At 39.1% G+C, this 16,741-nt stretch overlaps 1 protein-coding gene across 1 annotated transcript in view; it reads left to right on the top strand.

The window, feature by feature from the left end:
- The window catches only part of Prex2 (phosphatidylinositol-3,4,5-trisphosphate-dependent Rac exchange factor 2), a gene marked incomplete in the record, with an annotated part of 260,363 nt that overhangs the window by 141,451 nt on the left and 102,171 nt on the right, over positions 1-16,741 (top strand). Inside the window, 3 exon segments of the mRNA XM_005392120.2 lie at positions 7,062-7,284; positions 7,843-8,050; positions 16,066-16,245. Coding sequence (XP_005392177.1) covers positions 7,062-7,284; positions 7,843-8,050; positions 16,066-16,245 — 611 coding nt within the window.

Below are 16,741 nucleotides of genomic sequence, written 5' to 3'. Positions count from 1 at the left end.
AAAAAAAAAAAAAAAAAAGATGGAGGAGACAGAGAAAATGAGAAGGATTTGGGGATATATTTTGGAATTAAAATTAGTGAAAATTGATCTCCAACCATGTAACAAGTTTAAATTTTTATTTTATTTATATCAATAGAAGACTAAATTTTAAAGAGTGTGGTTGCTTAAAATTATGTACATCCACACTAGAGGATATTGTTACACAGTATATGAATTTTTATTTGACTGTAGTTTTTGTCCTTGATATTGTAAGTGAAAATGAGAATAGGGCTCCACATGTGTGAAACACCAAGGGACTGTGAAGTTGGCCGCAGCAGGTAGAGTGAGATGAGGGGAAAAGAGGGATCTTATCTTTTTTCTTCAGGCTCTCCTGCGATGTTTGACTTGGTAAGTGTGCATTGCTGTTTTAATTTTTTAAAAGTCCATTCACGTGACCAAGAGTCATCTCAGGATCACTGCCACATCTGTCTGTCCTCATCCACGACTGATGAGCTCCGCTTACCCCTTCAGTGTGGCCAAAGTCCACAAATGTGCCTTTTATCGAGATTGAAGGAGGGAAGATTTTCCTTTTACTTCTCATTCCTATGGAGAATGTGATAGCGTTTTGAAGTAAAATATAAATGCTCTAAGCAAATGCAAATTAGTACTATTCTCCTTTTAAACACATTTGAAAAAGAGTTATTCTACTTCAAAATAGACCCATATAGGAAGGGTAGGGGCTCTGGCCAGCAGATGGGTCAGTGTGTCTGTGTCATTTTCTTTTATTCCTTGGCTTTTCTTCTTACTTACCTCCATCATTTCATCCAGCAAAAACACTGGAAGTAGCGTAAAGAAATATATGGAAAATCTAAATTATGTTTAAAAAGTGGAATCAAAATAGATTAAACTGCTTTATGAAAGATGAAGATAGCAGAGGCTGAAACAACATAGATCTATTTCTCATTCATATAGAAGTTCAACCTGACAGGAATTTAGTGGGGCAGGGCTGCACAGCTCTTTAGGAACCTTTTCAAATGTATAGTTTTGCTCTTTTTTTCTGGGATATTGTCCTCTTCTCCAGGGTCAAAGCTGGCTCACCGCCATGTCAAAGTTATAACCCCCTAGAAAGGGAAAAAGGAAAGGCAGAGTATAATTTCCTTGTGAGGGCATGATTCATAAATTGTCCATATCACTCCTGTGTACACCGTATCAGCTATTTAGCAACAGAGAGGCTGCAGAAATGTTCCCACAAGCCGGCATGAGTGCCTAGTTAAAACTCAGGAAGTTTTATTACTAAAAGAAAGAAGAAGAGAGTGGATATTGGAGGGAAATTATCAATGTCTACTACATACTAATGCTGTATTAGAATAGAGGGTATAGACTCCCAGGGAAAGGATTCTATGTAAACAGGTTCAAAGACTGTTTAGGTGCTAAAGTTGGCCTTCATCTTTCTGGTAGTCAAAATGAGAAGGGAAGCATCCTACTACATATTTATCAATATTCCTGTGGAAGATACAGTTTTTCTTAAAAGAAACATAGCTTTTATTGGATTATGTTCTAAAAGAAGTCTATCACTCTAGATTTCACAGCAGCAACACTAAGAAATGTCATAAATAGTATCCATAAGCATACCCCTGCATAAGGAGCAAAACAAAAAAGGGTTTACTTTATGTAGCAGATATTTTAAAATTGTCTTTAATAAAAATCCACAGCATAGATCAAAGACTCAGTTTCGTAATGGCAACTTTGTTGTCGTATGGGACAGGAAGAACAGGGAGATGCTAATATATAGCCTTTATGAAGAAAATGGGGGCTTAAGTAAGAGTTCCTCAGCAATCCCTGCCTTCTTACACAGTCTAGATGATCAGAAAAGTTAAAATGTATAAAGTGAGGGGTAATAGTGCAATACAGTCATGAATGGTTGAGCGTGCTGGCCCCATACACCCTAGCTAATATCTCATTGTTTCCTAGAGTTGTGTAGCATGCAACAGTTTTTGCAGTCTGCAGCAAGGCATCAGGCATTGCATGAGATATTTTACAGTTTCCCTACATTGTATAAACTTACTGAAATGGTAGTACGGGATACACATTACGCATTCCCCGTCTTATGACCAAAGTTCATGTTGGTCCGGTAACTTGCCCAAACATAGCAGCAGTGGGATTTCAATCTTGCTCCCTTTTATTCTAACATGGTGGTTTGTTTACCTCCTTTTGACACTGTATAGCACAGCTTATGTATCATCCAGTATGATTATGACTACCAGAGCAAAAGAATTCTAGTAAGTGAAAAAATTATTGTGGATTGGGTAGTCAGCATACAGTAGCTCCTGTAAATTGGTAATATTTGTCACAGTGTAAAGGAGGAAAGATGACATTCAAGTAAAGAGAGATACCATCATTTCAGGCAAAGATATGGAAATGAGATTGATCTCACTGGTAAAAAGTTGGAATAGCACCTGGACTAGAAAGAAAAATGAGAATTGGATGTAATTAAACAAACAAAACTGGCAAAATCAGTTTTTCCAGGGATATTCTGAAGTCACATAATAATGAAGTTTGCTTGTAAGAGAATCTCTTTGGTAATAGTATAAAGCAATGATTCCTAACCTTTTTGGCTCCGGGGACTGGTTTTGTGGTAGACAGCTTTTCTGTGGACAGGTGTGTGGTGGGTGATTTTGCGATGATTCAGAGGAGGCACTACTTAGATTCCTTGCACACGCAGTTCACGCTAGCATTTGTACTCCTGCGAGAACCTAAAGCCCTGTGGGTCTGAGAGGAAGAGGAGCTCAAGAAGGGGTGTGAGCAGTAGGGAGCGGATGTGAATACAGGTGAAGCTTTTCTTGTTTGCCTGCCCTTTACCTCCTGGTGTGCGGTCCACTTCCACGGTACAGGGCTGGAGATCTCTAGCTTAAAGTATTGGCAGGGGATGAGTCACAGTGATGAGGAGGTTAATAAGTAATCTTTGCTACCTATAGACTGGCGTAGAAGCATTGGAGATGGAGAGGAAAGATCAGTCCAAGCTCTACAAAGTATACATGAGTTACGGTGGATGAAAACACTGTCCTTTCTTGGTCCCTACCACAAACATGATTCGCAGTTAACTGGGGTACATGTGCGGGGAATTAGAGGCACGTCCTGCCGGGCTTGTCCTCAAATGTCATAGATTCTTAAAATCGTCGTCCTGGTGAGTGTAAAATGTGATCCACTGCCTCATAAGTAGCTGAGATTCTGAAAACTTCTATAGTAGAGAGGGAGAGGGTGACAGCAGTGAATTCAGGTAATAAAACTAACACTGCTGGACTACAGAGGGCCTTTTATGTACGTTATTGCTGAGTGCCCACACAGTGGTGGGTGCTAACTCTTGTCAGGCCCTCTTTGAAGACAAGAATTGGTCTCAGGTCACAGCAGCATTCTGTCGCGTAGCTGGTGGGTAGCACTCCAGGTGTCAGTCCTTTGAAATACTCTCTTGCTTATTTTTATTTTTCACATAGAAACGAAAGAGACATGTCTAGTAAAGTAGGGTCTAAACGCTATAAAAGCTGTTGTTATCATCATCTCATTTGCTCATAGCACACTTAAAAGAATTGGCTGTCTCACCGGTTGAAAGGCAAGATTGGCAGGAACATTTCAAGGATCATCTCAGTTTGAACAAGATGTAAGCACCTAGGATGATAACCCTCGTAGGTTATATAAAGTTAGCCCCACTCACGTATCAGATGTATGTTAACAGAAACTGTACCATTTGTGATTTTTAATTTCCACATATTTATTTTTAAACTATTATTAACATGTTTTTCTTCTGGATGAAAGCTTCAGCACTCCTTTTTTTTTGGTGCAGTAACATGTATCCATAGAAACTAAACTCTTAAAAAGGCTGGCTTGACTTTATTTTGACTCTAAAATTTTTAGGTTTTAAAAATAGAAACTAGTTGATTTCTATAGTTTCTATAGCTAGGCTGTTATGATCATAATAGGTTTCCTGGCCAATTTTAGAGCCCACAGATGTTTTTCATTTCATGCGTGACACAAGGTTGGACCTTCCTGAACTCAGACCTGAATAATCTTATGCAGGCCTTTATTGTCTGTGGAGGAGGATGTATTCAGATGAATTCAGATGTGCAATAAAGTGTCTTGAGAATCTTTTTCCATTTTAGAATCATTATTCTGTCTTAGAATAATTCCATAATTTATTTATTTTCAGTATTGGGAATACTAGATGTACATTGCATTCAAGAGATAGTTTCTGTTTACACAAAGATATTGCTGGTAGGAATTGGAAGTATTATTTTGAACATTCTAAGTACCTATATTTATTAATGCCATATAATCTTGAAAATGATGTATGGATTTGAAAACATGTGTAAAATTCTTCCCCAGGACAGTCAAATACAGAACTTTTGTAACTTGTCCAAAAAGTTTTATACTTAATTGAAACATGGGACTATCTACACAATAGCCTATGTTTAGTATTTCTGACTTTTAACCAAATGATTGTAATTGGATTTAATTATGTTGCAATGATCAATGATTTATTAATAATCTATTAATGTATTAAAACTTGAAGTCTCATCTCCAAGAATTGTTTGTTCTTGTCAGTGTACAAATATTCCTTTATATTACTTCTTTGTATCATTTATTAAAAAGTAGATACTTCCCCAGCCCCCCACGCTCTTCCCTGAAGAGTTCCATTTCTTTGATCACTTTCCTGAAAAGAGCTCACTATACCTGCTGGCAGATCCTACTGTCTCCGTAACCTTCTCCTCAACAGGCTCCAGTTTTCCTCTTGTCCCTGCTGTGTATCTGAAATGGCTTTATTTGGCCAAAGCCTATTCGCAGTCCTCACTGTATTCTTTGTCTGCACAGTACCTGATGCAGTTGATGTTGAAACTCTCTTTAGCAATTCTCTGTGGCAGCACAAATGCCTGGCTCTTGTCCTTGGCTTGTTTATAGTATTTTATCCTGGTTCCTCCTGTTCCTCCTTCCTCCTTGGGCAGAGTCCTGGAGCTAAGGACCTGGTTTTCGCATTTTCTTCCTCCATTCTCCCTCTCGTGGTGATCTCCTGGCCCACTTCCTGCATCTGAGCTTAATTCATGTTTGGAATAAATTCCTGATTGTACCCTCTGCAGTGTGTCCTGCCAGTTGTCTTGCCTGACTCAAGATTATGCCCATTCTGCCACAGAATACATTCTTCACCCTATTTCTCTTAGTGCATTTCTACCTGTAGATTCTGCACTTTTTCCTCCCTGCTTCTGTCACTCATGGTCTAGGACGAGCCATTGTGATTGTTCTCCTGTAAGTGGTCCCCTGCTCCCACCTGTGTCCACGCAGTTTGTTAAGGTGTACCAGGTCCCACAGAGCGTGTGCCTCCCTAAACCGTGAGCCTCTCCAGTGCTGTGTCCCTCTGCCTTCCCATTTACCTCTGCTCTGTCTTCTTGATATTCCTCGAACACACCCAACCTGGGGCTTTTGCACTGGCTCTTTCTTCAACCGGATACTTCTGCCTAGATATCCACATTCTTTAGTCTCCTCTTCCTTTGAGATTTTGCTTAGCTGACAGCCATCCTGTGAGGTTTCCCCTGACTACTCCAATTACAACTGGCCATTTAATCTTCACTTCCCCTTTGAAATTCCCAACCCTCTTACTCTGCTTTATTTTTTTCAATTATATTTACCATCTTCTCACATCATACAGTTGACTTTTGCATTTCCCCCTCTCTTACTAAAAATGGTAGAAGATACTAATTTGCCCAATATTCTGGTTTTTTTACTCCAGTAGCAATGCCTCACTCCCAGGTACCCAAGGACTGTCAGTTGAACTCTGTGAGAAATATGTTTATAATACACAAATGTAGTTATTACCCTCATGATGTTTGCCATCTTCCAGGTAGACAGAAGGTAATAAATTATTTATAGTGATAAAGAGAGTCTCACAGTGTGCTGTCATGTAGCATATAACCAGGAAAGTGGAACCTGGTTGAGAACTCAGGGAATGCCTCTGCATCATTTACTAGGATCTGAAGATGCACAGAAAAAGTTTGGCAGTGAGGGAAGAGTTGTCTCACTGTGAGGCTGCAAAGGCAGAGTGAGTAGTTCGATAATATATGAGAGAAACTCAGAGAGAGCTACGAGGATTTCGTGGATTAAGGGAAGAGAATTTTATATAGATAAGCTAGAGGAAGATCAAATTTGGGGCAACTGTATAGTCCATGGCAAAAACTGAAGGATTTGAATGGAAAACCATTACAAGATTTGAACCAACGGAGTGGCCACCCTTGGAATTTGGAAATCATTTCACTGTCACTTTATTGCCTGTGTTATCAAATCAGATTAGAAACTAGTCTTCAAGTTGATTATGACTCCAAAGCTCATTTCTGACTAGCAGGAGGCGTGGAAAGTGCATTGATCCTGCCATTCTGGATTAATACGTCGGCTCTTTGCTCTCTGACCTGTACACAGAATCATGCTTTGGCTTGGCTTTTTAATAATACTTGAAATAGTACCTTCCTCTGTTACCCTTGACCTGGTACCTATATTGTTCTGCTATCTTGTCTTCCTTTTAAGATCTGCTTCCTTTCCTGGTGCCCCAAGGTACTGTTTTCTTTATTAGACTCTGTCACTGCTAGGAGCCTGTGTCCTACTAAGTTGTACTGATCATGGGGATTCAGTTCTTTTAACACCTTACTTGTGATCAGACTTTCAAGGGAATGACGGGGGTAGTTGGATGTGGAGGCACAGACCTGTAATCCCAGAACTCTGGGAAGTTGAGCCCAGAGGAAAATATCTGAGCCCAACCTGGGCAACTGAGGAAACACTGTCTCAAAATAAAAGATTAAAAAATGATGTGTATGGGTTGCGGGACGATGACGTAGCTCAGTGCAAAGGCCCTGGTTTCAATCTAGCACCATGAAAATAAAAGTTTGGGTTTTGAAATAGTTATTTAATTCCTAAGAACTTACACTTTATTTCACTTGTGTCAGTTGGCACGATTTAATTTTCTGTTGATTTTGTTATGGATGATCCAAGTGAAAGGCTTTGTTATTATTGTGTGTTCAAGTACTTTTTATTTCTTCTTTAATTTGCAGTTCTCCCGTTTCCTGAAAAACAGAGCCTGGCCCACCTTTAAACAGGCCAAAGCTAAAATCTCTCCACTGCACAGCAGTGATTTCTGCCCTACCAACTGCCATGTCAATGTGATGGAAGTTTCTTATCCTAAGACATCAACGTCCCTGGGGAGTGCCTTTGGTGTTCAGTTGGATAGTAGGAAACATAATTCTCATGATAAAGAAAATAAATCTTCTGAGCAAGGTATGTTCTCTTTTGAAATTTTATCAGATCATGGAGAATGATTTAGGCAATTGCAGTTATTCCTGCACTTTAAAGTTTGATGGATTCTGAGTGTGCAACAAACCTGCCTTTCATAAGGGATTCCTCATTCTAGAATCACTTAAATAATTATGCATAAGCATCTGCAGAATGGAGATGGAGTTGAGCATTTTGATTATATTCCTTTTAAGAAGGGTGATTTTTTTTTTTTTTTTGGCCTTCCTTGTTGTATGTGCCTATGTGTGATAGGCACAGCTAATCTGCTGTGAAAACCAGTAATCTGAAATGACCTTATAACTTAGAGAAAAATGCCAAAGGAGCAGATGAGGGATGCGTACTGCCACTCTTCACCATTGCAGTAGGACAAGGGATTGAACTATGTATAGCTTTTAACTATAACTCTCCACAAACTTTAATTCTGAATTAAATTCAGCATTGGATTGGGATTCTATTTTATATAAGCTTGGACATCTAAGATATGTTAGAGTGGGCAGCTGTGATACTGATAAATATTGCTATGAAGTGATTTTAATTCCTCAGGGAAACTGAGCCCTATGGTGTACATTCAGCATACAATCACCACCATGGCGGCCCCCTCGGGTCTGTCTCTGGGACAGAAGGATGGCCGTGGACTCCGGTATTTATTAAAGGAAGAAGACTTGGAAACTCAAGATATCTATCAGAAACTGCTGGGTAAACTTCAGACCGCACTGAAAGAAGTGGAGATCTGTGTTTGTCAAATAGATGAGTAAGTCTTTGATGTTGTGCTTTTACATTTATCTAATAACATAACTGTAGAAAGGGTGACTTTTGAAAAAATCCATGCATTCTCTCTTTAGTTTTAGAAAATGTAGAACTTTGTGCTGATTGTGTAGGTCTTCTTTATTCTAACACCTTAACTGGTGAAAATGGGGTGCAGATAGGTGGATAGAGATTTTAAACAAACATTTAATGTGAGGGATGAGAGGGATCAAATTCTGTTTTATAGATGAACCCTAAGATTCAGTGTGAAAATATTACAGTAAAATATGACTAAAGGTGTACCAGCTATGTATGGGATGTTCTTGTTGTCCTTTGGTTTAGGGCACTATTGTAATGTACGTGTGCTCAAGGGATGCAGTAAAAGATGGGAAACATAATAGACGTGTATTTGTCAAATGAGTAAACACACACACACACCCAAAAAAAAAAAAAATATATATATATGTATATATATATATATATCCACAGCCAGTACTTTGTCCTGTTTTGAATGAATGAATTACCTACTAAGCAATATCCCAAATAGCATGACCAACAATTTGAAAGTTTGAATTAAGATAAGATGGAGGCAGTTAATGAATACATTTCTAGCCAGATCAACTCTAATTCTTATTTAAGAATTTGAAAGCTGGAGAATTGCATGATCTCTGAATGATTTGTCATCTTGGTATATAATTATGTTTCTTTCACATCTAATCAAAGCAGCTTGATACAGTAAAATATCATGACTTTGGGGCACCTGTTTCTCATTTGCAGAAGTAGATAAATAATAATAGCAATGAATTTCTACTTTTTTTATGAGACAGGGTTTTGCTCTGTAGTTCAAGTTGGCCTTGAGCTCACAGCAGTCCTCCTGCCTCAGCCTCCTGAGTGCTGGGATTACAGGCATGTGCCACCACACTTGGCTTATGAACTTCAAGTTTTGTGGGGGAAAATTATACAAATTAATACATGAAATAATCAGCATAGTGTCTGATGTTATGCGTGCTCATCCATTCAAGAGACAGAAATTATTGAATATATTCAAAATTATGGAATTCTGAAAATGATATAAATACTATTATCTTATTTTTATTGTATACTTTCTTTATGAAGTTGTTGATTTACATTCATTGCAGATGGGGATTGTTTACCTCACACACACATATCATCCCATATTTTCATGAATAATTCAGTTTAGATATCAAATATTTAGAACTTATTCCAGTTTTATCATAATTAGGTATTATACTAATGAAGGCATGATTGACATACTCTCTCATTTGATATATTTTTGAAATTCATATTAAGTGCATGGTATTTAAAAATTTAAATTATATGTCTTATGTGTAATAATTATATTTATTGTTTTATGGATAATTTAGAATTAAGATTCTGTATTCCTCTGTCTAATGAACTAGTTCTTTTAATCCTTTATTTTTATTAGTACATGTTTGCAACACATAATGATTACATTCCTTATGAGAAGTTGGTTTTTAAAAGTTACTTATCACATTTTACACATTAAACTGAGACTTCCCATTACAGACGAATTAATCAGTCTGAAGTTGGTGAAAGGGCAGGAAATTATTTTTAAGTGGTTTTGTGATACTTCGAATTATCTTGGAACCCTTGTGACAGAAAGGTTTATATTTTATGGAATTTTCTTTTACTTTATTTAATAAACAGGAAGGTTTTGTTTTTATTTTTCTTATTTGCAGTTCTTGGTGTTGAACTCAAGGCCTCACGCATGCTAAGCAAGCACTCTACTACTGAGCCTTAGCTCCAGCCCAATAGATTGTATTATATGATCTGTTCTATTTTAGAAACCGGTTCTTTCCCCCTTGAGGTAGTTAGGAAGCATAGAGAAGAAGAATCTTTATCAGTAAGGCAATAAATAGAGTCAAATTATAGATTCCAGCTCTTACAGTGGTTTTAGGAGAACATCTGGACCAATCTTGGACCTCTCGTCAGGACAAGTTTTAACTCCCACTGTCCAGCCGAGTCCTCTGTCAGCGCAGGGTTATCGGCAGGCCCATGCTGAAACTGCTTCAGAGACGTCGCCTCTGGTGCAGCGCTAGCGAAGCTGTGGCACGCGTGCCGCAGGGGGCCCTTTGTATCACTGAACGCTCCGAGAGGTTCGCCATGACTGCTGTAGCCATCGACAGTCCAGCCTTCCTTGGTCACTATACTGACTTGTTAGTGTATTGACTTGCCTTTTTTTTAAAAGGTTCAGGTAATACAAGCATGTTTTGGCAGGAAAGGTTTGAGCTAAGGGGGTCCCTTTACTTGTTTTTAGTTTTTTTTTCTGGTACCGGGAATCGAACTCATGACCTTGAGCTTGCCAGGCAGGCGCTGTGCCGCTGAGCTAAATCCCCAGCCCCCCTTTACTTGATTTTAAATGTTCATAGTTAGAGCACTAATTGTATAAAAAGATTGCATATTTTTGGTAATTAAAACTCCTTAAAAATGATTGTTTTTTCACTTAATATTTCCCCATTCTGTTACTCTAAAAGCCTTTTCACTACTCTGCATGTTTGTTAAAAACGTGACATGAAATGAGCAAATAGTGGAAAAACTAACTTGGTTTTTTCGTGTGTACACTGTATAATTTAACTCTAAATATGTACATGTTCCCCATAGCTCAGTCTGCAGGGCAGTCACTTTAAAACATTGTAGTTACCCAAGTGCCTGGATTTGCCATCACCCTTAGTACTCAGAGATGCTTCAGTGCAGCCAAGCTTAAAAAATTATCTACAAAACTAGTTACAAATGGTTTTCTCACCATGCAGTAATTATTCTTGGTCAGAGTGGAAAAGCAGACCTCGGACGCAATGCCAAGTTTTAAGAGAAATTGCTTCATAAGATCTCTTTGCTGGCCTTTCTTGAAATGAGTGATTCATTCCTACAAAGGGCCTAGTGTAGAACTTGTCTTATCATGAAGTCTGGAGACCTGGGAACTCTTCTAGAAATAAAATTTCCTTTAACACAGAGGCATTTTTGCTAACTCCGCCTACTTAACTTTGATTTAAAGATGGAGTTGAGATGACTTTGCTGTCCAGTAGCATGAGATAGAGTGATGCTATGAATATAACCAAAGTTTTATGATTTCTGTTTCACTTTGAGGAGCTAAATACGTTTGTCCTTGAATGTGTTATTTTCTGGTTAGCCACAGTTAGATATTGGAAATAAGTAAAAATAATTCATGTATATTTCAAAACCTCTGATGGGACTTTAAAATAGAGGACATGTGTATTCTCCCAAGAAGGAGTCAGAGAGTAATGAAGGCCGGTGAAGATGGGAAATTTGGAAACAGATTTAATTTTGCAAGTGCGGATGCCCCAGGATTGAGTCATGAGCAAACTGCAGCATAGGACAGTTTGTGACTTGGGGGAGAAAGATGGAAATGGTGGTGTTGGTGATGGAATTAGCTTTGAAGTTTCCTCAAGCATGTTGCTAATAAATGTACAAATAGAGGACCCAGCTTCACAAGAGCCGGCATCCGTGAAAGGTTCTTACTTCATTCCTAAAGTTCCTCAGTTTGCATCATGAAACACTGGATTGTATCACAAACACCTCGAATTTATATTTGTTTCCAGTACTGAATTATGTTTTCTGTATATTCAAACTGCTTCTGCCCACCTTAGGCTTCCCCCCTGTGTGTAAATTGTGCCCCATCTCTTCTGATTTATCAAGCCAGAATGCGGGTATCATCTTTGGTCATTTTCTTTCCTTCCCTTCCACCTCTAAAACTGTATCAGGTTCTGTCAGTTGTGATTCAGAATGTGTTCAAGTCTGTCACTCTAGACTGAGTCACCGTTATTCCTCACTTGTACCAATGGAGTTTCCACGCTGCATGTCTCTCTGCTACATTCTATATTCAACAGATGCCGTGAGGATCTATACAGGTGAATTGTCCTCGTCCACTGCTTAAAACCATGAATGGCACTACACTGCTGTTAGGCTACAGTTGTTGTTTGGCATCTACAGAAGATTGTAGGACACCCCACAGATAAAGAAATCGCAGAAGGCTTAAATCCCTTATATAAAATAATGTAGTACTTGCACATAACCTATGCACATTCATTTTAGAGCTGTGTACATTCTTCTATGTATCATCTCCAGATTACTTATAAAACCTAATTAATATACATGCTATATAAATAGTGGTTTATTGTATTGTTTGGGAAATAATGAAAATGTAAAGTTGGCCATACTCAGTACAGGCGTAGTTTGTTTTTCTGAGTGTGTAATCCACAGTGGTCTGAATCCGTGAGTGTGGAACCCACAGATCTGGAGGGTTGACTGTAATTTCACTGTGTCACTGTGGTTTACAAGTTCGTACGTGATCTGCCCTTGACCACCTCCACACTCATCTCTCGGAGCCCCAGAGAGTGACCACCTCAGAGCCATCTAAGGGTCCTCTGCTGGGAGGTTCGATTCCTGGTCCCGTGTGGCTGGCTGACCTCTTGGGCACTTAAGAGTCAGCCGATGGGTATCCATAGAGAAACTCTGCCCAGCCTCCCACTAAAATAGCTACTCCTCCACCCAAGTTCCTCATGGGTTTCTTCTCTAGACATCTCCTGGTTTCTCTACAATACCCGTCACCACCCCCCTTTGTTGTTCACAAATATCAGAAAGCCTCAGAGACATAAGGCAGCACACATTTCTTTCAAGATTATTCTCCCTGTCCTTCTTGGGCCATGGAATCTCTGCTCCACTGTGCCCCCTCAGAGTTCCAGGCATGTGATCCTTCAGCTGCAGTGTCTCTGACAGTAGTGACATGTGAAGGGAACACGGCAAACTGTGCACTGCCGTAGAAGCTTCTCCCAAGAAGTGACCTGTAACGTGTCCACTCACATTGCCTTGGCTGAAGCAAATCACAAGCATGCCTGTAAAACCTTCCCAGTCATGGGCCTATGTTAATGACCACTCTACTCCCTCCAGAATGTGTAAGGTATCTGCAAGGAGGGGAGGTTCTGCTTAATTAGCAAAGTATACATATTAACAATGTGTCTCACTCATCCCACCTGTAAAATGGGGATGGGGATTGAATGAATTATTACCTGTTAGGTACTTAGCATAGTGACTAGCATAGAAATTCAGTAAATGTAAGATGTGATGAGGATGGTGATATCGTCAAACATAAATAGATGCAACACAGTATGCACAAAAATTTTAATTAATGCCACTAGGAGGAAATAGATGTGGAACATCATGCTGCTCAGGATTTTAATTAATAGATAATTAGTAGGTAGCTTAATATTGCATATGAGAACAAACAATGGAAGACATTTTGCATGCAGAGATAAAATATTACAGTCTGAGGCCTTACTGTTGCAAAAATAGTGTATGCTTAAACATATTCCCGCAGGGTCAGTGTAAGCATGATTGCAGCTGTTTAAAGCGCAAAGCGAACTTGTGAATACAATTTTTATAACTCTGAAGGAACTATTTATGCCTAGCCACATGACTTCTAATTTAAAATATACATAAACACAGAGTGTTACGGCAAAAATTCGGGCTATATTCCACCAGAGACCAAAGAGAACAGACAGAGTTTTAATTTAGACCAGTCACCTCTCATCCCGACTTGCAAGTCAGGGAAGTGGGTGTGGACCTGCCTTTGTTCCCAGCTTATATACATTTTTAGTTTCCACGGTAACAGATTGGAATGTTTTAGCCCTGGCCACATGTTGTTTTCCTTGTGCCACCTAACCGGGTCAGGCTCCGGTCATGAGCCCAACCACAATGATATATACTTTCTGTACTCTGTTCTGTATGTCCCCCTTTAGATAACCATACATTTCCTTTATGGTTACAATGTTTATCTAGGGCCAGGGAAGGGATGAAACAACCCAGGCAGGGTCATAGGTGATTATCTGGGCCTTGGTATTCTTTGTCTTTGGAGAAGCATTCCAGGGCTAAGTCAGGACTACAAAGTTAACTCTTTACAGCCCTCCGGGATGTTTCTCAAGACACAGTTTGAGGCTTGCATTAAGACTAGAATTATTTTATCTTAAAATGATAGGCTAATAGTCATCGTCCCCTTCAAGAGGACTTCCTGCAAAATGAGAAATCTTGCATCTCTTTCCTTCTCAATATTCAGAGTTCATCTGTCTGGGCAGTATAGGGCTTGGGTAATTGGAGTTAGCCTAATATTTTAATCTTTTGGGTGGAAGGAATGAATAAATATGCAATCTGTCTTACAAGACATAAAAGTATCTTTCCAAGTAGAGAATCTGTGTTTAAAATAATCATCGCTTTCAGTTACTGAAAGTGATCACAGAGCCTTGAGCAATGTAACCTAGCTCCTCCAGTTTTTATTTGTGTCTAAAACTGTGAAATGCCAAAATATTGCTCCAACATCACCTCACAGTGAGACCTCCCCTGACAATATTATATAGAATTGAAGCTCTGTGCTTTCTCTCTTCTTCTGCTAGAGATTGAACCTAGGTCTTGGTCCCACTACACAGATGTTCTTCCACTGAGCCCCAGTCCCAGCCCCAGTTTCACGCTTTCTGTTTTATTTTTTTCCTTAACACTTGTCACCGCCTGATTTACTAGCGTGGTATCTCGGTTCATGAACTTAATTCTTTACATGGTTCTGGTCTCAGAATTCGTTCCATGATCCTGGGTGCCACTAAATCGCAGGCATACTTGGGGAGCGGATTCTGGGACCAGAACTGTGGAAGGAACCAAGTTTGTGAAGCGAGGCACCGCTGTGTAGTTTCCCTATGTGTCTCCTCCCAGAGGAGGGTTCCAGGACAGTGGAGACTTTTGTGTGTTTTGTACACTGTTGTTTCAGACCATCAAGAACAACACCTTGAACAACAAGTGTGTTTAATTAATTAGTGAAATCACTTCCGGAGAATTGAATCAATGCGCAGCATTGGCTGTAACATTATGGGATATGCATAAGGTGCATAAACTATTTTCATGCCCTTGTAGTAACAAAATGAGCATGTTATTGCCATGGAAAATCGAGTGTCAAGGTTTGTGCTATTGGTTGGAACTGAATGTCAGGTGTTTAATAAATGAGAAGATATTGTTGGCTTTAAAAGCATACATAGGATCTTGGTTTAGATATGGTTTAATTCATCTTGCAAGTTTTATAGCACGCTATTTGGTAATAGAGACTAAATCTAATCTTGCCTTGTTTTGAATTAGTTCCAATAGAAGTTTTAACACTCAAATATTGAAACTTTACCGCGATAGAATCCCTAGCTCCTCAAACTCATCAGGTTCATCAGGTTTTACACTAATCCAGTCTGAATGTGACATTTTAGCCTTTAGTCCGTGGCAGAGTGCTTCCTTTGGACAGATTTGTGTCGTTTTGTTGTGGGTAGGCTGCCCGTGAGATTAAAGGAGGCCCTGCCTCCTCCTGTCCTCACATGGAATATAACTGTGCCTAACACCTTTCTGTCAGTAGGCCAAGATTCCTGTTTGTGTGTGTAGGGACAAGGGAATGATAAACAATATACTCCCTATTAAATAGACAGCTCCTGGGAAAAGCCCAAAGTATGGGTCAGTGGACAGTTGGGTGTTTAATATTTGAGAATAAGCCAGTCAAGATAATAAGGGACATCTAGTGTTGGCATTCAATATTCGGTTAGCATCTTAAAACTTCATATGATGGCAATGGTGGTGGTATGGTGAGAGGACAGAGGTAGTATTCTCACAGCAGTCAAGTGGGCCAGATATTCATATTATTCTCAAATTTTATAAGTATCAAAGAGAACTGCCATACCATTGCCATACCAACACAGCTACTATGTGATAGAACCAGGCTTTGAACATAGTTTTCTGGTCTCAATTGCATGTTATTGCTATTCATTAATCTAAGTAGAAAAAGTGAACTTTCTGTTGTGTACTCTTTATGCTAAAGAATATTTATTTGATGTGAAACGTGGAAGGACTCTAGAAGTATTATAAGCCTGTCATACTAAACAGAAAAGGTAGTTGTCTGTAGCAGACAGTTTGAAAATATGCACTTACTATTTACTTCATATATTATTGCAGCCTTTTATCTTCCATAACAAATTCTCCTAAACTGGAGCACAAGACATCAGAGTGTGTAACACCAGCAGACAGTGACAACGAGAAGGGAGAAAGAAACAGCCGACGAGTGTGTTTCAACGTAGCGGGAGATGAGCAGGAAGATTCCGGTCATGACACCATCAGCAACAGAGACTCTTACAGGTAGTTCTCATGAATTCTTCCTCAACCTCATGTTGTCACCAGGATCAAGTGTGATTCTGTATTTTCCACAGAGGCCTTGAAAAGGTTTTCAGTTGTTGGTTTTGTTTATTCTTCTTTCAAAATAATTATCGGTTATTACCAACATCAGACAAAGCAGTGTGGGACAGCATAATCTTTGAAATTCTTCCCTTTTATAACCTGAATAACTTGGAAAAGGTGTTTTTTTCTCCAGCTCTGTACACCTAACTTGGGAGATTCGTTCTGTAAACAGATTTGTGACATGTATAGCAAATGAGAAGATTATTAATACATTTTACCAACACCATTTTCAGGTCATTGCTTCATTGGATTCTTTTTGCCCTGTGTCTCCATTTGTTTTTACAATCTGTGTTCCAAGCTAGTTGGGCTAATTTCATTTGCTCACTCCCCTGACTATCTTTGTGTTTGTTTCTTCTCTTGCCTGCTTTCTGTGTTAGTTGCCTATAGTTGCTATCAC

This window comes from Chinchilla lanigera, unplaced genomic scaffold, assembly GCF_000276665.1.
Source record: "Chinchilla lanigera isolate Chin_1 unplaced genomic scaffold, ChiLan1.0 scaffold00043, whole genome shotgun sequence".
Taxonomy (NCBI): domain Eukaryota; kingdom Metazoa; phylum Chordata; class Mammalia; order Rodentia; family Chinchillidae; genus Chinchilla; species Chinchilla lanigera.
Note: the sequence above shows the minus strand (reverse complement) of the source record. Positions and strands in the feature narration are given on the sequence as shown.